This window comes from Bos indicus, chromosome 20 (assembly GCF_029378745.1).
Source record: "Bos indicus isolate NIAB-ARS_2022 breed Sahiwal x Tharparkar chromosome 20, NIAB-ARS_B.indTharparkar_mat_pri_1.0, whole genome shotgun sequence".
NCBI lineage: Eukaryota > Metazoa > Chordata > Mammalia > Artiodactyla > Bovidae > Bos > Bos indicus.
The window spans coordinates 1,490,445-1,516,508 of NC_091779.1; the positions used below are offsets into that span (position 1 = coordinate 1,490,445).

Here is a 26,064-nt window from a genome sequence, read left to right on the forward strand (position 1 = left end):
CCATCTGATAGTGTGAGTGATCGCAGTGAGGTTAGAGCATTCTTTGGAATCTAGGGGGCTATTGTGGGATCCTGAACAACGGCTGAAGAAGGGGAGAGGAATTAGGCCTAAATGAGTGAATTTAACACCCACCACTTGTTCTGTCGAACTGAAATTATTCCTTTGAAGTTGGAGGTTTTTACCAGTTAGTAGCTTTTGGAAAAATCATGAAGACCTGGGGTCAGTTTTTTCTATAGGGACAAGTCATCCAATCTCATCTTATCTTATCTCATCCCCACAGGGCATTTTTCCAAAATCCTTTATCTACATCAAAGAAGTGACAGTGGAGAAAAAAAGGTATTTGCCCTCTTTCCCCAGACTTGATTCTGCGGTGGCTCGTGGATTTCTGCATCCTATGTGCTTTGAAAACCTGACTTGGCAGATGTAAAGGTTCTGTCTTCTTCGTGCCTGTGTTTGTCTCCAGTGCAAACTGATTCATGTTCGCATCTGATTCTGAGGGGGTATTAGTACATTTGGAGAATCAAACTTTTCACTGGCAGCTGCCTTTGAACTGAATTAATGTAGATTAATTCTGAATAATGAGCTTGAAGGGCCCACCTCAATGCAGGAGGACAGAGAAAAAGGAAGCCCCTTGCATTTGCATAATGTAATTGGTGTGGCTATTAGAAGTGGTTTAGTCTCCTGCCAGCAAGGCCCCTCTCAGCAGCTGCAGCTTAATGCAAATTTGCCAGCATTTTATCTTGTTAGCACCTGGGTCTCAATTTCACACCGTTTTCTCTCCCACTTTAAATAGAAATATCGAGAACATTATTCCTGCAGAAATTCCTCTGGCACAAGAAGTGACAACGACACTTTGGGAATGGGGCAGCATCTGGAAACAGCTCTACGTGGTGAGACTCGAAACCCTGCTCAACCCTGGGATGGAAGCTGCTTCCAGTTTTTGGCTTGGTTCAGATTTGGAATGTAGCCTTGGTGGAGTGTAACAAACAGTATGAGGTCATCAAAGCCCAGAGAAGTTAGGTGACTCTCAGAGCCACACAGTGAGTTAGTGGCAGAGTCACAGTAAATGGGCATCTGAGGTGATCCTTCTGGTTTTTTTTTAAACTAATGAAAAAGTTATCAAACTTGAATGTGCTTAAGTATCACCTTGAATGCTATTGAAAGTAAAGCTTCCTTCAGTGGGGCTCTGCATTTTAATAAACTTAGGGATTTTGATTTGGTGGTCTGCTGATAACACCTTGAAAAATACTGTTCTCATGTATCAATTAACTAGTGACTATTGTCATCAGATCTATGAGAGAACTTGACCCTGGAAAAATTAAGAGTGTATTTTGCATGGTTTTCCCTGTATTGAAGTAAATCTAATTTTGAATCCTCCTTTGATGTTTCTAAAACTCCTAATGAGAGTGGATAGCTAAGAAAACCATTAAGCTGAGAGTCACAGTGTCAGCCAAGGCTTCGTGCACATTTGTCACAGCATCCTGTACATTCGCTGGTGCTCTGTGCTGTTTGTATGCTCATCTTTTATGGTTATGAGTGTTGACTCCTATATGGCTCTTTCACAGTGGATGGTAACGGGCACTTTCAGTTACCTTCTATAGGTTTCCCAAAAGTTGTTAGTAAAGTTTATGGGGCAAACAGCAGATTTAAAGCTAAAGTGATGTATTATTTATCTCCACCACCTTTGACACATGCACCATGGAAACTTGACATTTTCTTTAAGAAATCTTTGAATGGCAAGTTCATTATGCCCTTTACCCTACTAAAGTGATTCTTATACTTCCACGATTCTTGTCATATCTGCATACTGCACATTAAGTATTTACTTAATAGCTAAATTGTCTTCCTTTTCAGTAAATTTAAATGACTTACACAAGGAATTTTACAACATGCTGTCTCATTCCAACAATTCTCCAACTCTCCTACACCAACCGGATGCCCTATAAGACCATTCACTTTAGTTCTGACACTGGCCACCCAGGTGTGAGGGCTCGATTCTGTGTGACTGAGCGACTTCGCCTTCGCCCTCACTTCAGACGCCAGCTGCAAGAGCCAGGTCCTCAGGCGGCTTACATTTCTGTCCAAAGTTAAGTCGCTCAGTTGTGTCCAACTCTGCGACCCCATGGACTACAGCCCACCAAGCTCCTCCCTCTATGGGATTCTCCAGGCAAGAATACTGGAGTCGGTTGCCATTTCCTTCCCCAGGGGATCTTCCCGACCCAGGTTCAAACCCGCGTCTCCCGCATTGCAGGCAGACGCTTTAACCTCTGAGCCCAACTTGGTGCAAATTCGGAGACTCCCATGACACTCCCTCCAACTTAGCCTCAGGTTTCTTGAGTCCTAGAACAATTCACGAAACTCAGGAAAGTACTACTCTTACATATATATATACACATACATATATATGACAATAGTTTAGTTGTTATGTCGTGTCCAGCTTTTTGCGATCTCATGGACTGTAGCCCGCCAGACTCCTCTGTCCATGGAATTCTCCAAGCAAGAATATTGGAGTAAGTAGCCATTCCCTTCACCAGGGGAATCTTCCTGACCCAAGGACTGAACTTGGGTCTCCTGTATTGCAGACAGATTCTTTACTGTCTGAGCCACCAAGGAAGCCATATGTATATATACACACATATGGAGAGAGACTATATATATAGTCATGTGTATTATTCAAGTAAACGAAAACAAAACAATGTTATTAAGTGTTTCCTATGGTACCTGTTAAAAGCTCTGAGCCCAAGAATTTCTCTCTTCTTTCATTGAAAAAAACGAATTAACAAGTATGAGAGAGGGGTTCAAGACATATTGCTAAGAAACTACAACTTTCTCATCCCCTAAACAGACAGATGGGAGGAGAGTAGAGGAGAATCACTATTTGAATCCCTAATATGTGACCTTGTGTCTTTGTAACACCAAGAACCATCTTATGTCCCATGGCTGTGCATGTGTCCCACTTGGGGGAACACTGCCCTAGAAATAGGCCTGTTCTAACAGAGAAGTGGCCCTGGTTCTTAGCCTTAAAGGGCCTGGCCTCTGAGACCTGTATTGCAGCAGATGTTCCTGGCATTCCTGCTCAACATGTATCTTTTTGGATAAGAGTCAGAAGTAACCCTTTCTTTTTTTTAAAACCAGGAAGTGATTAGGATTGCTACTTTTGCTTTTGAGAGACCCCTGTGGCCCCAGGGAAGGAAACATGTCAATGACAAAGACCACCACCCAATCCCTTCACAGCTGGGTGGGGCCAGGCAGGCACTCAAGCCATGGCCCATGAACATGCAGGCTCGACTTTGGCTCAATTTGCCAAAGAGATGCCCAAGATCTTGGGTGCAGGTGACTGTGGATTGTTTCCTGTTTTTTCTCCTAGGCCAGCAAGAAGGAGCGTTTTCTCCAGGTGCAGTCCATGATGTACGACTTGATGGAGTGGCGGTCCCAGCTCCTCTCAGGAACTTTGCCCAAGGACGAGCTAAAGGAACTGAAGCAGAAAGTCACATCCAAAATTGACTATGGCAACAAGTAACCTCTCTTTCCTCCAAAAAAAGGCTTTTTTCCCCACCCCCACAGGCCTTCTTCCCTCTCACCCTCTGAGAAACTAGGTTTCACTTTTAGTGGTGAATTTGCCACTTTCTATTTGGGAGAAGCTGCTACCAAGGGGCCCATGCTTGTGTGCCTTTGTAATCACCCCTGTGGGACCCGGGGAAACACAAGCGGAGAGATGCTTGCTTATGCAGTGGTTATTAGCAGGCTAGAGATTTAGGACACTCAGTTAACCTACTTCCAAGGAGCTGGGGAGTACAGTCATGCTGGTTCGTTTTGGCTTAGTTGTCGTTTTATTCCTGCATTCACAACTGCCCCCTCTTCAATCTCAGTGTAAGACTTTATGTCCCTTCCCCCGTCCTAAATTATCTAAGGCACATGCGATTGGCTAACGCAAATGCACAGTTACAAAAGCATTTCCTCAAAGTGGAAGAAGCAGAAATGGGTTAGTCTGAATGCTGTGAAGTTGAGGAGAAGGTCTTACAATTTTTTTGATGTAGGTCAATGCACTAATAATGGTAGTGGTTATAACTAACCCCTAATCCAAGCTTATTGTGCACCAGTCTTAAACTAAGGGTTTCACATTCATTGTCTTATTTAATTCTTATAACAACTCTATGAGGCAGGCAGTTTTAGTATCCTCATTTTTCCAAATGAAGAAGCTGAGAGACACTTAAAGAAGTTAATAACATGTCCAAAATCAATTCTCAAGGCAGAACCAGAATTTAGACCCAGGCAGTTTGTCTGCAGGGCCTCTGGGCCTCACCATTATCCTGCTTGGATAGCATTTGAGGATTGTAAGGCTTCCCCTCCCTCCTGGTTAAGTGAATGCTCTCCAGACATCCCCCCTATTTCTTTAGTTTCTGTTCTTCAAAAACAAACACGTGTTGAGCACTTATAAGTGTTAGTTGCTCAGTAGTATCCGAATCTTTGCGACCCCATGAACTGTAGCCCACCAGGCTCCTCTGTCCATGGAATTCTCCAGGCAAGAACATGAAGTGGGCTGCATTCACTTCTCCAGGGGATCTTCCTGATCCAGGGATCCAACCTGGGTCTCCTGCCTTGTGGGCACATTCTTTACCTTTGGAGCCACCAGGGAAGCCCATTGAGCACCTATACTTGGCCTGATTTCCTGCTAGATTTTTTGAGGCCACAGAAATAAAAGTTCCCATACACTAAGAGTACGGCAGTCCAGTTGAGAGTGAGCAACAAGCAAAATATTGATATGTATTGTGGTAACGGTTATGGCTGAGGCAGCAAGAGTCTTCTTAATTCAATTTGGAGAAGGAAATCAAGGAAGGCTTCCTAAAGGAGGTAATCAGACCTAAATTTTGAAAGATAAAGAAGTATTAAGTAGGCTTTAAATAAAGGGAGGGTGGGAGTGCATGAGAGAACATAGCGTGTTCAGAAGACTGCAAAGTGGGTCTGAAGACTGGAACATATGGCCTGAGGAGGAAGTAGAAAGAGTCTATTCAGTGGGAATAAAAAATGTTTTTTTCCTAGCAGTCAGACTTCCTTTACCTTTGTCACATGCACTAGGAAGATGATCCAAAGATAGTCAGTGGGTTCAACTTACAGCTGTTTCCATCCCAGGAGCACAGTCCCTCTGCTGGTTACCCTGCTGGCAGCTGGCAAGCGAGCCCAAACCTGCTCACCACGCTCGCCATCCCAAAGCGACAGGAAGGGTGCTCTGCAGCTGTTGGCGCCACTGGGACAGTGTCATCTTTAGCTGAGCATGGTCACAGCTGGGATGTGGGAATGGAGCGAGTTTTGCTGCTTTGTAACGATGGCATCTGTGACTTTGGATGTCTCCTCGTGGGGGCTTCTGACAAGGATGGGAGAAAATGGTCGCCACTCTCAGAAAGCCGTCCTAGGTCTTCCCCCTACCCATCCCTGCTGGGTTAGGCGCTTCTGTGGGCCCTTGTACCCAGAAGAGTAACTACCTCCTCAGTGGTCTTCAGGGCTGTGCAGAGAGCTCCTCTCAGGCAGATCCATTTTGATGTGCTGGGCCCAGGATGTGCACTCAGCAGGTGAATGGTGGTGAAGGGAGAGACAGGGTCCTCCCTTGATCAGCTTCCCTCTGCAGAATCCCCGGACCAGCACTGGGCTTTCTGTTTCAGTCAGTTGTCTTTGGGGAAGTGAGAGACACCCTCGGAGGCCGAGGCCCTGAGCTGAGAGGCTCTTTGCTTTTTGCTTTGCTTCCGTGATGACTTCAGCCAGAAGAGAGACAGAGATCTGGGCACTTTAAATGAATGCAGGTCTGGTGTCTCAGGGGCTTAGAGCTCTGAAATGGGATGGATACCTTTCTGAAAGCCAAAAGGCCATATTTCTGGTCCAAGTGTCAGGAATAGCATGAGCACCATCAGCTCAGGCTGTGAGAGTCAGGGGAGCAGGACTCTGAATCTTGGAGGACTGGTCAGAATCAGCCTGTTTCTGCCCTCAGAGATTCTGTTCTTTCATTCAGCCATCAGACTTCTATTGAACACCTCATAGGCACTCAGGACACAGCATTTACAAAATACAGCCTCTCTCTGTAGCAGCAACAAAAGGCAAGCAAAGGGAACGAATTGTAAATTTCTGAGTGCCTAGTATCTGCCAGGTACACTTTAGAGTACTTTTCATGCCTTAACTCAGCCAAGTCTTATGACCCCTCTATGAGGCAGTTGCTGTTATTATTTCTATCTATTAGATGAGAAAACGGAGACTCACAGGTCGATTAGGTCATTTTGACCAGGAGGCACTGGAATTTGAACCAGGTGACTTGGCTCCAGAATTCTAGCACTTAACCTCTGTCTTCCACTGCCTCCTGGAGGACCATGCCGGTTAGAAAGAGGAAGTAAACAGACACGTGTGTAGGAAGTCATGCATTTCCTGAGAAGAGGAAGAGAAGTGACGGGGCGGGGGGCAGGGCAGGGGTGACACCTGCTCTGCATCGAACAAGACTGGCAGGAATTATTAGGTGAAGAGATCAGAGAGAGAGAGAGAAAAGCTTAGAGGAGCCGAGAGATGAGCATGACTGTGGCTGGAACCTCAGGGTCTGAATGCCAGGTAGAAAAAAATTCAGATTTGTCCAGAGAATGATGGGGAGCCACAGAAAAAGCCATTTCTCTTTTCTTTACCTTAAAATAATATTAATTTTTTGAAAAAAGCATACAGTAAGGGTTTCCTCCCCTACGCTTTTCTGTCCTGGGTTCATTTGATCACTTTCTGGAGCAGAAGAGAGCTACAGGGCTTACCTCCTAAGGAAAAACTGTCAAAATGCTCTGTTCTCCAAAGTGAATGGTCTGACATCCCAGCAGGAAGCAGCCTCTCCTGACCCTGGTTCAATCCTGCCCCTTGATGACTAAAGCTTCCAGGTTTCAGATGAAACTGATGATGGACAAGCTCTTTGGTATCTAAGGAATGAGGAATCCTCAAATGAATCCTTCAAACCCCAGGCCAGCTGGACCTGGGAGAATTTTGTTTTATTCATACATTTTTAGAGTCGAATCCACTTTGGTAAATTTTGAAGAAAAAGGAGCTATAGAGATCTTGGCATTGAGTTATGTGTTGGCTGTGGTCCATCTTCTGCCAGGTCTTGGGAGCCTCTGCTCAGCATCAGTCGAATGCATTTATTCACCTTTAGCATCGCCCGTTCAGTAGCACGGCTGTGCAATATAATGAGTCACATCTAGTTGGAAGTTAATTTCCTAATGAATGTGGACAAACGAGTGAGCTTTGGCTCCCTCCTGTTTGCATTTGGATGAGAGGAGAGATGTGCCTTTCAATCCAGTTCTTAAATAAGAGGTGAAAACGCTGCCATTCCCAATCTGGTACTCGATAGTGATTCCTAAGCAGGACCACTGCTGTTGCTCTCAGAGTCTCCATCAGCCCACCTCCCCCTCTTTATGGACAACGGAGTACCTCCATGTCAACATCAAGTGCAAAGGCAGCTTTAAGTTAGGACCTCTGCACACATAAAGCCCATCCCCCAACCCAGTACTGCTTCTAAGAGCCTGTTAACTAGAACGTATACCATAAAGGTACATTTTTGAGCCATTCTTTTATGTCAGTTCTACAAAATTGGATGTATTTTAAAGATACAGTTTTGTAAATATTTAATGTTCTGCTAATTTGATTTTGAATTGTAAGTGTTAAGTGTTCTATTTTGGGGTTTTTATGTTTTATTATACTTTGTTAAAAAGGAAGAATTGTACGTTTTAGAATTTTTTATGAGTAAATTTAATGCTGCTGCTGCTAAGTCACTTCAGTTGTGTCTGACTCTGTGTGACCCCATAGACGGCAGCCCACCAGGCTCCCCCATCCCTGGGATTCTCCAGGCAAGAACACTGGAGGGGGTTGCACTGAAAATAGAGTGTAGACAAATACGCCACATTACTTTTTACTAGCTATGTGACATGAAGAAATTATACTCAGTCTTTTCTTCATCTGTAAAACGGAGGTGTTAACAGTACCTCCCTCATAGGGAGGCCTTAATATTAAAGTTAAAGGCCTTAATATGTGTGAGCAATTTAATGTACAGCTTATTGCAAGTGCTGTGTGAGTATTTTGCTGTTATTAGTACCATTGATGCCAATCAGAATGGCAGCTGCAGTTGAAACAAATCAATACCAAACAGGGGAAAATCTTGTGACCCTGAAGTCACAGAGTTAAAGAGCAAGCCATGGATAACAAAGATATATCTGAGATTCCCACCCCCAACAATTATTTTCAAAATAGTATTAATAAACGGTTCATGAATACCTTCCCTGCATTATGTATCATATATCATACTGCATTATGTTCTATTATATAAGCATTAAACACATAGAGATAAGGCAAAATTCTCCCTTGACCCCTCCACCTGTCCTAGTCCCAGGGCCCTGCCTCTCCTCACGGATACACATGTTGGTAGTGTTGGTACACGTGTCCATATCTGTCTCTGCACATGCACCCACGTAACACACCTGCCTTGTTTTGTTTTTTCACTAAATACACTCTGTATGCATCTTTTCAAGCTTGATTCCCGCCCCCCACTAATATATATAGTTAAATTTATCAAAACTAGGGACTTCTCTGTTGGTCCAGTGGCTAAGACTCCGCACTCCCGAGGTAGGGATCCCAGATTCGATTCCCGCTCAGGGAACTAGATCCCACATGTTGCAACTAATGCTGGAACTAAAAAATAAAAACAAATATCCCACATACCAAAGTGAAAACCAAAGATCCCGTGTGCTAAGACCTGGGTCAGCCAAAGAAAGAAAGACACATATCAAAACTGTGTCATATTTTTAAAGCCCTACTACATGGAATTTCATTACGAATTCCATTACAGATTAGCCATTTTCTCTTTTGATAGACATTTTAGTGTTAACTAGTTAACTAAGTTAATTTTAGTATTTTTTAATACTTTGCTGATACACACACATCCTTGTTCAAGTGTGGTTGTTTCTCTGGGTTCAGTATCACAGGAAATATGCATTAAATTTTTTTTAATACACACTGCTGCAATACCTCCCAGAAAGGCTGATCTATATCACTGTGCCTCCCATCTGCGTGCAAAGCTATCTGTGTAGAGCTGTTCTAAGGGAGCCTATGACTCTCAGAGATCATGTGAACTTTCTGGTAGAAACTTCTCACCAGTGTTCTGTTAGGCTTCCGTCTCCCTTGATTTATCCTTGTCTCACATTCTTGCTTTTCAGAATCCTTGAGCTTGATCTGATTGTCAGAGATGAAGATGGAAATATCCTGGACCCTGATAATACCAGTGTCATCAGCTTGTTCCATGCACATGAAGAAGCGACTGATAAAATCACAGAGCGTATTAAAGAAGAGATGGTGAGCTTTGTGAAACAGACTTTGTTGGCCAAAGGAAGCAGGTTTTAGCACACCATAAGCTTAAAATAACCTAATTAACCAGACTGTATATTATTCAAAGGGATATCTGCCCTATGACCTGAGATGATCAGTAACAACATGCATTTTATTGTGGTTTATACTCAGATCTTGATTCAGCCCATGAGAGGTTTAATGCCAGGATTTTCTATTCCAGAGAGGAAAAAAGAAGAAATGTAAAAAAAAAGTAATTGAGTAAATAATTCCAGATGGGGATGAATTTCTAAAAGGCAATCAATTAGGGTTATGTGAAACAGAGTGAATCAGGAGCTATTTTTAAAGGTACCATCAGGAAAGACCTCTCCCAGGAGGGACATCTGAGATGACACTTGTATAATGTGAAGGCAACAGGCCTAGGAAGATTTGGGGATAAGATGTTCAGTGCGGTGGTGGGGGAGGTTGGCATGTGCAAAGGCCCTGAGGTAGGACTGAGCTCTGAATCTTCAAGGAGTAGAAAGGCCAGTATGGATGGGGGCTAAAGAGCAGTGAAAGAGTTTAGGCAATACTTTGGAGAGGCAGGTAGCAGGAGTTGGCTTTCACAGGACCTAAGATTCATGGGGAAGAATAAGATGTCATTCCAACTGTGGAAGATGTTGTTCCAACTGTGGTAGGAAGCCAACAGAAGATTCCAAGGAAACATAATCTTTACAAGGTTAACCTAATCTGATTTATATTTTTTTAAGTATTTTACCACTGTGCATTATTTGAAAGAAATTTTATTTTTACTTTACTGAGATGTAATTTTCATACAATAAAATTAATTCATTTAAAATTGCAATCTAGTGAATCTTATTAATATATAGTGTTGGACAAACTCTACAACAATCAAGGTATAGAATAGTTCCAACATCTTAAAAGTTTCTTTGAGTTTCTTTGCAGTTCAACCCCCCTCTCCAACCCCAAGTCTTGAGCAACCCTCTTCATGACTCTACTGTCTTTTCTAGAATTTAATATGAAAGGAATCATATGGTTTTGGTGTTTGACTTCTTTTATTCAGCATGATGTTTTTGAGGTTAATGTTGTTGTGCATATTAGTGTTTTTTCCTTTTTATTGTTCAGTTGCTATACCATTGACCAAGGGTATATATCATATATCAATTGTTAAATATATGGGTTGCTTCTAATTCAGGGCTATTATAACTAATAACGCTATGAACATTTACATACAAAGTTTTGTGTGGGCAAATGTTTTTATTCTTTTTGGGTAATAGTTGTTGGACTGTATGATAAGAGTATGTTTAAGCTCTTAAGGTACTGCCATAGTATTTCCCAAAAGGGCTGCACAGTCTTGGGTTCCCATCAGCAACACATGAGTGCCAGCTTCTCTGCATTCTTAACACTTGATATTGTCAGTCTTTTAACTTCAGTCAGTCTAGTGGTTGTGTAGGGGTACCTAATTGCTGTTTCGAATGTCCCTGAATGATTAGTAATTTTCATGTGCTTACTGGCCTTTACCATTTGTATCTTTTTTTGTGAAGTGTTTGTTCAAATACCTTGCCCATTTTCATTGGGTTGGTTTTCTTATCATTGAGTTGTAGGAATTCTTTGTATATTCCAGATGAAAATTTTTTATCATATGTATGTTTTGCAAATATATTTTCTCCCAGTGCTTACCTGGGAGAAATGTATCTTTCAATGAGCAAAATATTTAGTTTTGATAAAGTCTGTTTAAGCATTTTTTTCTTTTATATAGTTTGTGCTTTTTATGACACTAAATTTTATGAGAAAGGCTAGATTGTTTGCGATATTCCCCAAGATCAAGATCAAGACAGTCAGAGTGACTTGACTCAGACAAAAGATGCTTTTGGTGGCAGGCCTGAACATAATGTTGAAATCTTTAGGCTCAAAACCTACATAGTTCTCAATATCCTGGGCCACCTTTCCATTGTCCTAAGTGGTGCAGGGCTAATTTTCTCTTTTCCTCTCTTTTCCCTTCCACCTCTCAGTCAAAAGATCAGCCTGATTATGGAATGTATTCCCGGATTTCCTCATCCCCTACCCATAGCCTCTATGTCTTTGTGAGAAACTTTGTGTGCAGAATTGGGGAAGATGCTGAGCTCTTCATGTCTCTCTATGACCCCAACAAGCAAATGGTCATAAGGTAAGTATGTTCGGTATTGCCTGACTTCTATGCATTTGGGAGGTGGGGGTTGGCAGAGCTCCGACCATCTTTTCCTTCCACCGTTACTTGTGGAGAAATTCCCAGCCAGTAGAAAAACAGCCTAACTGAGAATGTGGACATAACTTTTTTTAGGATGTGGGAGTCAGGTGGAAATATTACTTACCATGGCATTTTTTCTAAAAGTAGAGTTATGGTTACATAGTAGGGTTTTTAAATTAAAAAAAAACATATGTGTATTTTTATTTTTAATTGAAGTATAATTGCTTTACAGTGCTGTATTAGCTTCTGCTGTATCAGCAGATATATTGTATATCTGCTGTATGTGTACATATACCCCTCCCTCCCACCTGTCCCACCAATCCCACCTCTCCAGGTCATCACAGGGCACTGAGCTAAGTTCCTGTGCTATGCAGCCACTTCCCATTAGCTATCTGTTTTACACACGTTAGTGTTTATATGTCAGTGGTACCATCTCAGTATGTCCCATCCTCTCCTTCCCCTGCTCCATCCATTCTCTGCATCTGCGTCTCTATTCCTGCATCTGCGTCTCTGTTCCTGCATCTGCATCTTTATTCCTGCATCTGCATCTCTATTCCTGCTCCACAAATAAGTTCATCAGTACCATTTTTCTACATTCCATATATATGTGTTGTTCTTCAACGCTGTCATGTCTGACTCTTTGTGACCCCAGAACTCAGCACCCAGGCTTCCCTCTCCATCTCCCAGAGTTTGCTCAAGCTCATGTACATTGAGTAGGTGATGCCCTCCAGCCATCTCATCCTCTGTCATCCCCTTCTCCTTCTGCCTTCAATCTTCCCCAGCATCCGGGTCTTTTCCAGTGAGTCAGCTCTTCACATCAGGTGACTAAAATATTGGAGCTTCAGCTTCCACATCAGCCCTTCCAGTGAATATTCAGGATTGGTTTCCTTTGGGACTCAGGAGTCTTCTCTAGCACCACATTTTGAAAGCATAAATTCTTCAGCTCTCAGTCCACCTCTCACATCTGTACATAGCTACTGGAAAAATCATAACTTTGACCATAAGGACATTTGTTAACAAAGTAATGTCTCTGGTTTTAATACCCTAAGTTTGTCATAGCTTTTGTTCCAAGGAACAAGCGTCTTTTAATTTCAGGGCTACAGGCACTGTCCACAGTGATTTTGGAGCCCACGAAAATACTGTCTGCCATTGTTTCCCCATCTATTTGCCATGAAGAGATGGGACTGGATACCATGATCTTAGTTTTTTGAATGTTGAGTTTTAAGTCAGCTTTTTCACTCTCCTCTTTCACCTTCATCAAGAGGCTCTTTAGTTCCTCTTCCCTTTTTTCCATGAGGGTGGTATCATCTGCATATCTGAGGCTGTTGATATTTCTTCTGGCAATATTGATTCCAGCTAATGATTCGTCCAGCTTGGCATTTTGCACAATGTACTCTGTGTATAAGTTAAATAAGCAGAGTGACAGTATACAGCCTTGATGTACTCCTTTTCCAATTTGAACCAGTCCACCTGTTAACTATACAGTATTTGTTTTTCTGTTTCTGACTGACTTCACTCTGTATGACAGACTAGGTTTATCCACATCACACAATAGGGTTTTGTAAGCAATTTTTGATTAATGGAAAACAATGGAAATAATAAGATTCAAACAGATAGCACTGGATAGAATAAAAATATATTTTTAAAAAAGAGAGTTAAATGAATGGTGAAAATGCTGTGTCCTCAATGGCAGTGACAGGCTGGGAGTGTGGGCTCTGTAATCTAGGATCTAGGCAGGTTCACGTTGTGGCCCCACCATTTATTCCTTCTTAGTCTTGGGCAAGCTGTTAATCTTTCTTAAGCCAGAGTGTCCCATTTGCAAAATGCACGTGTCAACCTCACAGGGTCACAGGTTTTTAATAAGAAAAAGTGCACGAGGCACAGGGCCTGTCACATGGTGCTCCAAGTGGCTGTTCTTGTAATCACCTCAATTAATTGTTCTTGGGAATGGAAAAGGTAAGGGAACTTCTGGGCACCTCATTTCAAGGAAGGCAAAACAGTGTTGGGAATCTCCTGAGAAAAGACTTTGATGTATCTCTGGCCACCACTGCCAGCCTTGGCCTCTACTTGTGGCTCAGTCCATCCTTCCTCCCAGGTGACCACTGTCTGTGCCCTCCAGTGGGGTTGTGAGCCAACACCTGGTCCCATATTCGAGATCCCAGTTAGTGCAACAGATTGCAGCTGGAGCCTGAGCCGTCTACTGCAATTGAGAATGTGATATCTTCTTACCTTGATTGTGTTGATGAAATTTCTAAGTCATGTCTGACTCTTTGTGACCCCATGAACTATACCCTGCCAGGCTCCTCTGTCCATAGGATTTCCCAGGCAAGAGTTAAGTGCATTGCCATTTCCTTCTCCAGAGGATCTTCCCAACCCTTCTCCAGGAAGATCCTCCAGGGCATCTTCCCTGTGTCTTCTGCTTGGAAGGCGGATTCTTTACCACCGAGCCACCTGGGAAGCCCCATACAGTTCCTAGTAACTTTACAAAATTCATTTTAGAAAATAATGGCCCTCCTGGAGACAATTATGAAACATAGATTGACTATCTAAAAAGATTAAACTGAGGTCTGTATATGATCCCATATAATCATTACTCCAGGTGATTTGGATGAGACAATGAGGCTCAGAGAGGTCAAATGACTTGCTCAAGATCACATGTATTTATAAAATGGCAGAGGTGAGATTTCTACCCAGGTCCGTCTGACTCCAAAGATAAGCTAGTTTCCAATTTAGTCTGTCACCAAGGAAAGAGTTGTATCAGATATCCTCAGTGGGTCTCACCAGGGTCTTAGCACTGTATGCTGCTGCTGCTGCTGCTAAGTCGCTTCAGTTGTGTCCTACTCTGTGCGACCCCAGAGACAGCAGCCCACCAGGCTCCCCTGTCCCTGGAATTCTCCAGGCAAGAACACTGGAGTGGGTTGCCTTTTCCTTCTCAAATGCATGAAAGTAAAAAGTGAAAGTGAAGTTGCTCAGTCGTGTCCGACTCCTAGCGACCCCATGGACTGCAGCCTACCAGGCTCCTCCATCCATGGGATTTTCCAGGCAAGAGTACTAGAGTGGGGTGCCATTGCCTTCTCCGTATCACTGTATGGTGGAAAACTATTTTTTATAGCAAACTTAAATCCCTAATTTAAAGAATCAGTCCAGCTCCTCTGGCTAGGCCTCAGCAGACACCGAGCAAGTGTTCCTGCTTCCTCAGCACCCACCGTGAGATGCTGGGCATGTCATAGGCTCCTTGCTATTCCCTGCCAGCTGCTCCCAAGACACCTGTGACAAAGATCATGAAAGTGCTCCTTGCCTCTCGAAAAACACAAGGATTCCTCATAGCTGAATTGACAAGGGTGCCTGGCCTACTGGCTCATCGAAGTGATGGATGGCCTGAACCAGCTCTGGGGAGGGAAGCAATGGATCAGTGAGATGGCAGCTCTGTTCCCTGATGTGCCACATCAAATGATGTGCTCGACGGGGCATGCCTGAGTGATGCCTCTGAGAGAGCTGGAGACACAGAGGAGCCCTCAGGAGAGGGAGGGATGAGGAGGAGGGACACGAGGGGGTAGAGCCCACCCTCTACCAAAGAATGAAGGAAAAAAAGAGTAGAAAACAAAGAAGAGGGCAGGCACAATACAGGGAAGGGGCTGGGGAACTGGGAAGCACTCCCTGTGTCAGTCTGAAGCTGGGTAGCTGTTATTTCCTTGCTGCTGCTGCTGCTGCTAAGTCGCTTCAGTCGTGTCTGACTCTGTGCGACCCCATAGACAGAATCCCACCAGGCTCCCCCGTCCCTGGGATTCTCAAGGCAAGAACACTGGAGTGGGTTGCCATTTCCTTCTCCAATGTGTGAAAGTGAAAAGTGAAAGTGAAGTCTCTCAGTCGTTTCCAACTCTTCACAACCCCATGGACTGCAGCCTAATTATACTAATCTTCTAAGTTAAAGAAGTACTAGAAAAATGGTATAGGTGATTGGATTTGCAAAGCAGAGATAGAGACAGACGTAGAGAACCACAGTATGGATACCGGGGTAAATGGAGGGGTGGGAGAAATTGGGAGATTGGGATTGACATATATATACTATTGATACTGTGTCTAAAATAGATAACGAATGAGAACCTATTGTATAGCACAGGGAACTCTAATCAGTAATCAATACTTAATGCGCTGTGGTGACCTGAATGGGAAGGAAATCCAAAAGGGAGGAGAAATATGTATACATGTAGATGATTGATTTTCTGTATAGTAGAAACTAGCACAACATTGTAAAGCAAACATACTTCAATAAAAATAAATTAAAAAAAAAAAAAAAGCAGTGCTAGATTTCCTGACCTTGCTGATGCAGCTGGACTGACTAGCCTGAGCCAGGCAAGGCTGTGTATACAGTGTACTGCTGCTAGAAGCTATGAGTTGATGAATGATCAGCTGTCAGAACTGTGTGACTGCTCTTCATACGAACTGTCAGTGGGTGCTCCCTACTGTAAGAATCAAGCCAAAATCTTTACATCCTATGTGGCCTACATGGTCTGGCCTATCCTTCTAATTTTTCTCTGGCAACTTTTCCCTTGGATCTGCTTTTTAGATGCATAAGCTCCATCCTGTCTCAGGGCCTTTGCACACATTGTTGCTTTGCCCGAACCATTTCTTTTTCCCACTCTCTTTGCCTGGCCAACTTTATTTGCATGTCATATCCTCAGCAAAGACCCCCCTAACTACCCAGACTAGGGCTGGTTCTTCTGATGTACATCCTCACAACATCCTGAACGTTTCCTTTATAGCATGATTGCATATATATATATATATATATATATATATATAGTTGTCATGACTGCATGTAAATCATTACTTAAGTGTATATTAAATACTGGCTAAGGCCTTCTGTGGCCCATCACAGTGTGACATTCATTCAAGGAGATGGTCCTACATCCAGTGGGTTCAATGGATTACTTAAAATCATTCAAATCTTTACTCAAGTCTTGAAAAGGGAATAAGGTGGGAAGGGCAAATACATTCTTTTTTGGGGGGCTGTGCTGTATGGTTTGTGGGATCTTAGTTCCCCAACCAGGGATTAAACCCAGGCCCTCAACAGTGAGAGCATGGAGTGCTAACCACTAGACTGCCAGGGAATTTTAATATATTCTTAATATATTCTTTTTGTTTGTTTTTTAATGATTTTTTTCTTTTTTATTATTACTATTGACATAATTCACATAACAGAAACTTTGCCACTTTTTAACATACAATTCAATGGTTTTAGTATATTTTTAATTTTGTTCAACCATCCCTACTATGTAATGTTAGAGCATTTCCATCACCCCAATAGTAAGACTCGTACCCATTAGCAGTCACTCCCAATTCCCTTGTTCTTAACCCCACTGACAACCACTAATCAACTTTCTATCTCAACGGACCTGCCTATTCTGGACATTTAATATAAATGGAATCATATAATATGTGGCCTTTTGTGTCTGTATTCTTTCACTTAATATGTTAGAGATTCATCCATGTTATAACAATTGTCAATCAGTACTATATTCCCTTTTATGGCTTAGTGAGATTCTGTTGAATGGATATACCACATTTTTTTAATCCATTCATCAGCTGATAGACATTTAGGTTGTTTCCACTTTTTGGCTATTATGAATAACTCTGTTATGAACATCCATTATGAATAACTCTGTTATGAACATCCATGTATAAGTTTTTGTATGAATATATGTCTTTATTTCTCCTAGGTAGAGACCTAGGAGTAGAATCGCTGGGTCACATGACAATTCTATGTTTAACTTTTTAAGGACCTGCCACAGTGGCTGCACATCAATATATTCTTAATGTCCAATGAAACACATAAAAATCCTTTCCCTTGAGAGGAAAGGATCCTTTCCCTCTGCCACTCTTTATCACCTCTACATAGAAAACTGCTGCTCTTCAAAAACATTAGGCAGCTGAGTTAGAATTTGCTTGCTGGATAGGAGGGGGAAAGAGGTTGTGAACACACATATGTTAGTAATTCCATGGTCTGGCTGGTCTCACGTCTGCCTCTCTGATGGCACTGTGATCTCCTGGAGGAAGGGACAGACAGGGAGAGTCTGTCTCAGATGCTCCTGTGTCCCCAGCAAGCAGCATGGTGTCGGGCCCACAGCAGAGGCTCAGTGGGTATCTTTACCGCATGACTGTTGAGACCCCTGACGGTAACAGGCTGCGCTTCTCTTCCCACAGTGAGAACTACCTGGTGCGATGGGGCAGCAGGGGCTTCCCGAAGGAGATCGAGATGCTCAATAACCTGAAGGTGGTCTTCACGGTAGGTGTGTGCAGTCCTCTGGGTGCCACATCCCACACTTACCAGCCCAGAGTCTTGGAAACGGGGCTGGTCAGTGGTCAGCAGGAAGCGTGGCCTTGGTGCAGAGCTGTGTTCTGGGGTCTCTGCAAAGAGGAAACTTGGGAAGGTGGATCTCCTCCTGGCTCCCTCTTCTTCACTGCCTCTCTCCTTTTCACCTGTGTGCATGCAGTGAAGAGCACGTGTAAACAAGCATACACCTCTTCCAGCAATAATGTTTAGGTGAACTAGATACAGCAGATTCAGATTGATTCACAGTTAACATGAGTTCCTTCTTTCTGTTCAGACTCTCTAAAAAACCTTTACAAAATACTTGATATTAATAAGGGCCTTTCTAGAACATTGACTGCCTTGGTAAATTGGATATTCTGAACACAATTAAGTCATAGATGACTAAGGCTCTTACGGTTCCCTGGGATCATCCTTTTAAATACCAATACTCACAAGGCAACACATAAGTAGAAATGTTGAAATCAGTTGTTATTTGGATGATTTATCTCGAGAGTGACTTGGCCTTTTAGTTCTAAAAGGGAGAAATACTGGAAAGAAGGAGATAAGGGTTATCATTTCCTGCAGAAACCCACTCTTTCCCTATTTCCACCAAGGTGTGTTCAGAGTATGATCTTAAAATATCCAAGAATATTGGTGTTTTCTGCAAGTGTCTTTGGGGAGAAGAGAATTTATGAGATTTTTCACTGTGTTGCATGTGAAAAAGGGAGATTTCAGAGGAGGAGCTGGGGAGAGATCTGGGCATGGATCAAACCCGTGGGTTTGATCCAGGAGTGACCAACATGCTAGATTAACCTACCTTGCTCCACAATAATTTTCCATTTACAGCCCATTAAGTTCTATGTCTTATGTTGTGTTGCAATTAGATTGGAGCACAGCTGATTTATTTTGTTTGTTAGTTCCTGAAAAATGGGCCAGAGGCCTGGAATAAGATCATAGATCCTAATTGCTTACACAAAAGTTTTCTTGGCATATATAAATGTGCCTCAGTGCTCTTTATCTATTATTAGTTAGAAGGAGGAACCTATTTATTTTCTTGATAAATAGGAGAATCCCATGGAGCTTCCTGATTAAACCAGGAGACAGATGTTTCACAAGAGGGAGAGAGACAGGGAATCAATCAGTGGTTCATTTTGCAGAGAACCAATTCATGATGCAAACATGCAGGAAAGGGCATTGGTAAGTTTGTGTCATTCAGTAGTAATGAGACGTGATCCTGCCTTAGTGGAATTCTGCCTGTGCCCTACCTCTTCTTCCCACAGCAGATGAACTTGAGAACCTTGGTTGACTGGCTTAACTGCTGACACTTCGCTCTCTTGAAATGATGGGAGTCTTCATTTCAGGGCAGGAAAGGTCATGGCGCTCTAGCTTCTTCTGTTGATTCAAGTGCTACCAGTGAGCACCTGCACTTTGTAAGCTCTGAGCTGGGTGCTGAGGATGTGGCAGCAGGTGAACTGGTGGCTCCTGGCTCAGGGTGTGATGGGGAGGTTCAGACAGTGATTCAATGAGTAAATAAACAAGAGAGATGTCAGGAGGCCATCCATGCAATGCAGATAATTAAAGCTGGCTGATGTGATGGTGTTTGACTGGGATTTATGTCCAGCTGGAAATTGAGATGATGTTTAAGTTAGGGATGAGATATGACTTGGCAGGCATGTGCCTTGGTGGCCTCATTTCTCTTGTCTCTGGATGTCAGCTCTTCCTAGTTTCTTCTTTGGGGGTAGAGCCCGAGGAACTGGCACATGGGGTGGGCAAATGCTGGATTTCCCTTCCATCTGCTTCCTGAGCATTCACCTTCTGGTTCTATAAGAGGAAAGGAGCCTATACACAAGGTTCCTCAGATTTTCCCCAGCTGAGGGGTTGCTGCTAACACACGCAGGACAACACTGAATGGTAATATGAGCACTAGTGTGTCAGTTGCTCAGTCGTATCTGACTGTTTGCAACCCCATGGACTGTAGCCCACCAGGCGCCTCTGTCCATGGGATGCTCCAGGCAAGAATACTGCAGTGGGTAGCCATTCCCTTCTCCAGGGGATCTTCCCAACCCAGGGATTGAACTGAGGTCTCCTGCACTGTAGGCGAATTCTTTACTGTCTGAGCCACCAGGGAAGCCCTAAAGGAGCAAGAACGAATTACTAAATCAGGTAGCATGTGTCTGACGGGTTCTTGTCCTGCCTCAGTTTCCCCAAATGTCTGAGATTTGTGAGGCCGAAGTAAAAGTGTTTGGCAGACAGCAGAGGTTGAAGCCTACTTCTGAACCTGCTTGCTTTTACACCCTCCAGGGAATGACTTGTGTTCAAGCATTTTTACTTGTTTTTATAGCAGTAAGATTCCTCAATACCAAGGGTCTTTGATGAGACAGCTCTTAAAGATCTGATTCTTCTTTTGAGCAAGTGAAATTTTTTCTCACAGAAAAGGGGTAAAAAGGGAGCCTACCTAGGAGACTTATATGATTACCTAGTGTATTAATTTTCTAGGGCTGCTGTTACAAAGTACCACAGATGGTGTGGCTTCAGTCAGTTTGTTCAGTCGGTCAGTCGTTTCCAACTCTTTGAGAGCCCATGGACTGCAGCATGCCAGGCTTCTTTGTCCATCCCTGAGTTTACTCCAACTCATGTTCATTGAGTCGATGATACCATCCAACCATCTCACCCTCTGTCGTCCCCTTCTCATCTCACCCTCAAATTTTTCCAGCATCAGGCTCTTTTCAAATGAGTCAGTTCTTCACATCAGGTGACTGAAATATTGGAGTTGCAGCTTCAGCATCAGTCTTTCCAGTGAATATGCAGGACTGGTTTCCTTTAGGATGGACTGGTTGGGTCTCCTTGCAGTCCAAGGGATTCTCAACAGTCTCCTCCAACACCACAGTTCAAAAGCATCAGTTCTTCGGTGCTTGGCTTTCTTTATAGTCCAACTCTCACATGCATACATAACTACTGGAAAAACCATAGCTTTGACTAGATGGACCTTTGTCAGCAAAGTAATGTCTCTGCTTTTCAATATGCTCTCTAGGTTGATCATAACTTTTCTTGCAAGGAGCAAGTATCTTTTAATTTCATGGCTGCAGCTACCATTTGCCGTGATTTTGGAGCCCAAAAATAAAGTCTGTCACTGTTTCCCCATCTATTTGCCATGAAGTGATGGGACCAGATGCCATGATCTTCGTTTTCTGAATGTTGAGCTTTAAGCCAGCTTTTTCACTCTCCTCTTTCACTTTCATCAAGAGGCTCTTTAGTTCTTCTTCACTTTCTGCCATAAGGGTGGCGTCATCTGCATATCTGAGGTTATTGATATTTCTCCCGGGAATCTTGATTCCAGCTTGTGCTTCTTCCACTCCAGCGTTTCTCATGATGTACTCTGCATATAAGTTAAATAAGCAGGGTTGACAGTATACAGCCTTGACATACTCCTTTCCTGGTTTGGAACCAGTCTGTTGTTCCATGTCCAGTTCTAAGTGTTGCTTCTTAACCTGTACACAGATTTTTCAGGAGGCAGTTCAGGTGGTCTGGTATTCCCATCTCTTGAAGAATTCTCCACAGTTTGTTGTGACCCACACAGTCAAAGGCTTTGGCATAGTCAATAAAGCAGAAGTAGATGTTTTTCTGGAATTCTCTTGCTTTTTCTATGATCCAGTGGATGTTGGCAATTTGATCTCTGGTTCCTCTGCCTTTTCTAAATCCACTTGGAACATCTGAAAGCTCATGGTTCACATACTGTTGAAGCCTGGCTTGGAAAATTTTGAGCATTACTTTACTAGTGTTTGAGATGAGTGCAATTGTGTGGTAATTTGAACTTTCTTTGGCATTGCCTTTCTTTGGGGTTGGGATGAACATTGTCCTTTTGCAATCCTGTGGCTACTGCTGAGTTTTCCAAATTTGCTGGCATATTGAGTGCAGCACTTTCACAGCATCATCTTTTAGGATTTGAAATAGCTCAACTGGAATTCCATCATCTCCACTAGCTTTGTTCGTAGTGATGATTCCTAAGGCCCACTTGACTTTGCATTCCAAGATGTCTGGCTCTAGGTTAGTGATCACACCATCATGATTATCTGGGTCAGAAGATCTTTTTTTGTATAGTTCTTCTGTGTTTTCTTGCCACCTCTTCTTCATATCTTCTGCTTCTGTTAGGTCCTTTATTGTGCCCATCTTTGCATGAAAATTTACCTTGGTATCTCTGATTTTCTTGAAGAGATCTCTAGTCTTTCCCATTCTGTTGTTTTCCTCTATTTCTTTGAATTGATCACTGAGGAAGGCTTTCTTATGTCTCCTTGCTATTCTTTGGAACTCTGCATTCAAATGGGTATATCTTTCCTTTTCTCCTTTGCCTTTTGCTTTTCTTCTTTTCTCAGCTATCTGTAAGGCTTCCCCAGACAACCATTTTGCCCTTTTGCATTTTTTTATTGGGGATGGTCTTGATCACTGCCTCCTGTACTATGTCACGAACCTTCGTCCATAGTTCATAAGGCACTCTGTCTATCAGATTTAATCTCTTGAATCTATTTGTCACTTCCACTGTATCATCGAAAGGGATTTCATTTAGGTCATACCTGAATGGTCTAGTGGTTTTCCCTACTTTATTCAATTTCAGTCTGAATTTGGCAATAAGGTGTTCATGATCTGAGCCACAGTCAGCTCCTGATCTTGTTTTTGCTGACTGTATAGAGCTTCTCCATCTTTGGCTGCAAAGAATATATTCAGTCTGATTTGGGTGTTGACCGTCTGGTGATGTCCATGTGTAGAGTCTTCTCTTGTGTTGTTGGAAGAGGGTGTTTGCTGTGACCAGTGCGTTCTCTGGGCAGAACTCTATTAGACTTTGCCCTGCTTCATTCTGTACTTTAAAGCCAAATTTGCCTGTTACTCCAGGTATTTCTTGACTTTCTACTTTTGCATTTCAGTCCCCTATAATGAAAAGGACATCTTTTTTGGGTGTGAGTTCTAGAAGGTCTTGTAGGTCTTCATAGAACCATTCAGCTTCAGCTTCTTCAGCATTACTGGCTGGGGAATAGACTTGTATTACTGTGATATTAAATGGTTTGCCTTGGAAATGAACAGAGATCATTCTGTCGTTTTTGAGATTGTATCCAAGTACTGGATTTCGGAGTCTTTTGTTGACTATGATGGCTACTCCATTTCTTCTAAAGGATTCTTGCTCCCTGTAGTAGATATAATGGTCATCTGAGTTAAATTCACCCATTCCAGTCCATTTTAGTTGGCTGATTCCTAAAATGTCTATTTTCACTCTTGCCATCTCCTGTTTGACCACTTCCAATTTGCCTTGATTCATGGACCTAACATTCCAGGTTCCTATGCAGTATTGCTCTTTTCAGCATTGGACTTGACTTCTGTTGCCAATCACATCCACAGCTGGGTGTTGTTTTTGCTGAAACAATAAGAATTTAGTTTCTCGCAGTTTCAGTGCCTGGAAGTCCAAGACCTAGGTGTTGGCAGTGTTGGCTTCTTTGGAGGCTTCTCCCCTTGGCTTGCAGATGGCCACATTCTCCTTGTGTGCTCACACGTTCTTCGGTGTTTGTGTCCCAAGGTCCTTATAAGGACATTGGTCATATTGGAATAGTGTCTACCCTAATGACCTCATTTTAGCTTAATCACCTCTCTAACCTCCCTGTCTCCAAGTACAGTCATGTTCTGAGACGTGGGAGGTCAACATATGAGTTTGGTGGTGGGTGGGGGTGGGGTGGCATAATTCGTCCTGTAACATTTAGGAGGGGACCTGTCAGGTGACAGGGATTCTGTAGCTCTGAAATGATTCTGAAAGACACCAACATAGATATTTCAAGATATAAAAAATTCCTCCTGGGAGGGGAGAAGTAATTAGAGATGGAGATCATTATGAGGGAAACAGGACCTGAGCTTTCAAGAATGGAAAGGATGTGGATATAAAGAGGAATAAGAGGTAATCTTTAGAGGCAGGGGTACAGACGAGGGCTTAGGAAGAAAGATCTGGAGTTGAAAGTGGGCATTGTGTGTTTGTGGAGTGATAAAGAAATCTTTGTGACAAAAATAGAGTACTTGCATGCAGAGAATAGTGGGGAATCAGTGGGATAGGATAGCTGGAAATATATATTATGTCCAGGACCTTTCACATCAGCTGAGGAAAATTAACACTAACAGGGTAAGAAATAGGGAGCTATTACCATTGTAGCGGGAAGAGAAATGAAATACTGAACATGGTTTCTAAAGATGAGTTTAAGGGGGATTTCAGGGTGAGTTGGAGGAAGGCATCAGACAGGCCAGAGAAGAGGCTGTCCCACTGGCTGGCTGTGAGATGATTGGCAACTCAAACTCAGTTGCCTACTGAGCAAGGCAAGAAATGCAAATGAGGGGAGGGGCTTCTGTGGTTAGAAAGCCCCCTCTGCCCAACGTTCTCTGTTTCCCTTCCACTGGGAGACTTGGGAGAATCTATTCTTCCACCTGTGAGAGGCCAGACCTTGTATCAGTGAAGGGTTTTCCAGGGAAATGAAACCAATAAGATACATAAATACATAGATTTATTTTAAGAATTTGGCTCATGTGACTGTGAGGGGCTCACACGTCTGAAATCGGTAGGGCTGGACAGCAGTCTGAAAACTTAGGGAGGATTTATACATTGCAGTGTCTTGAGGCAGACTTCCTTCTTCTCTAGGAAACCTCAGGTTTTGCTCTTAAGACCTTCAACTGATTAGATGAGCCCCACTTACATCATGGAAGGAAATGCCCTTTACTTAAAGTCAACTGATTTTAGATACTAATCAGACCTACAAAATACATCATAGATACAGCCAGTCTAGTGTTTGACCAAGCAGCTAGGCAGCACAGCCTATCCGTGTTGACACATAAAATGTAACCGTGACAGCCCCCAAGCAGGAATTGTGGACCATGTTGAGGCCATGTCTTGTTCCCAGAAACTCTATGTCTCTCCCTCTTTCTCCCACACCAGCCATAGGGAAAAGCTGGGGATGGCTGCTTTACTAGGCTCTGGCCCTGATGTCAGCAGACAGGTCGTTCCCAGTACATATGCCTGCATGAAAATTAACTTGGAAGAGAAGTAACTCTTCTCTTGGAGAAGGTGATGGCACCCCATTCCAGTACTCTTGCCTGGAAAATCCTGTGGACTGAGGAGCCTGGTAGGCTGCAATCCATGGGGTTGCTGAGAGTCGGACTCGACTGAACGACTTACCTTTCACTTTCCACTTTCATCCATTGGAGAAGGAAATGGCAACCCATTCCAGTGTTCTTGCCTGGAGAATCCCAGGGACGGGGGAGCCTGGTGGGCTGCCGTCTATGGGGTCACACAGAGTCGGACACGACTGAAGCGACTTAGCAGCAGCAGCAGCAACTCTTCTCTAGTGAGGCCAGAACCAGGGATCTCTGCTCTGATGCCAACAACGTGCCTCAACATTCCTTCTCCAGCTGAATCTCATCTGGAAGAGGGTCTCAGGAACACTGAAGCTTTTAGATTTGAACAGGGCACTGGAATGCTGGGTGGTCCAGGTGGGTTTCCCTCCTGTGCACCTTTGGATGGTGAAAGAAATGCATTGTGGTGTTTAGATTTTGGATCATTTTTACTCTCATTATTCTGAATTCTTTTTCATGTAGACTTCCTATCTCCTCCTCTTTTATTTGATTTGGTGGGCATTTATCATGTTCCTTTACCTGCTGGGTATTTCTCTGCCTTTTCATCTTGTTTATATCTCTGTGTTTGGGGTGGCCTTTCCGTATTCTTGAAGTTTGTGGTTCCTCTTTATTGTGGAGGTTCCTCCCTGTGGGTGGGGTTGGATGAGTAGCTTGTCAAGGTTTCCTGGTTAGGGAAGCTTGCGTCAGTGTTCTGGTGGGTGGAGCTGGATTTCTTCTCTCTGGAGTGCAATGAAGTGTCCGGTAGTGAGTTTTGAGATGTCTGTGGGTTTGGTGTGACTTTGGGCAGCCTGTATATTGAAGCTCAGGGCTATGTTTCTGTGTTGCTGGAGAATTTACGTGGTATGTCTTGCTCTGGAACTTGTTGGCTCTTGGGTGGAGCTTGGTTTCAGTGTAGGTATGCAGGCTTTTGGATGAGCTCTTATCAATTGATGTTCCCTAGAGTCGGGGGGTTCTCTGGTGCTCTCAGGTTTTGGATTTAGCCTCCTGCCTCTGGTTTTCAGTCTTATTCTTACAGTAGCCTCAAGGC

General features: G+C 43.2%; 1 protein-coding gene across 1 annotated transcript in view; it reads left to right on the plus strand.

Moving 5' to 3' along the window:
• Positions 1–26,064, plus strand: part of DOCK2 (dedicator of cytokinesis 2) — a 458,208-nt gene that overhangs the window by 31,478 nt on the left and 400,666 nt on the right. Inside the window, exons 4-9 of the mRNA XM_070774484.1 lie at positions 281–336; positions 794–890; positions 3,368–3,516; positions 9,219–9,354; positions 11,358–11,512; positions 17,777–17,858. Of these exons, the coding sequence (XP_070630585.1) occupies positions 281–336; positions 794–890; positions 3,368–3,516; positions 9,219–9,354; positions 11,358–11,512; positions 17,777–17,858 (675 nt within the window). The remainder of the gene's footprint in view (positions 1–280; positions 337–793; positions 891–3,367; positions 3,517–9,218; positions 9,355–11,357; positions 11,513–17,776; positions 17,859–26,064) is intronic.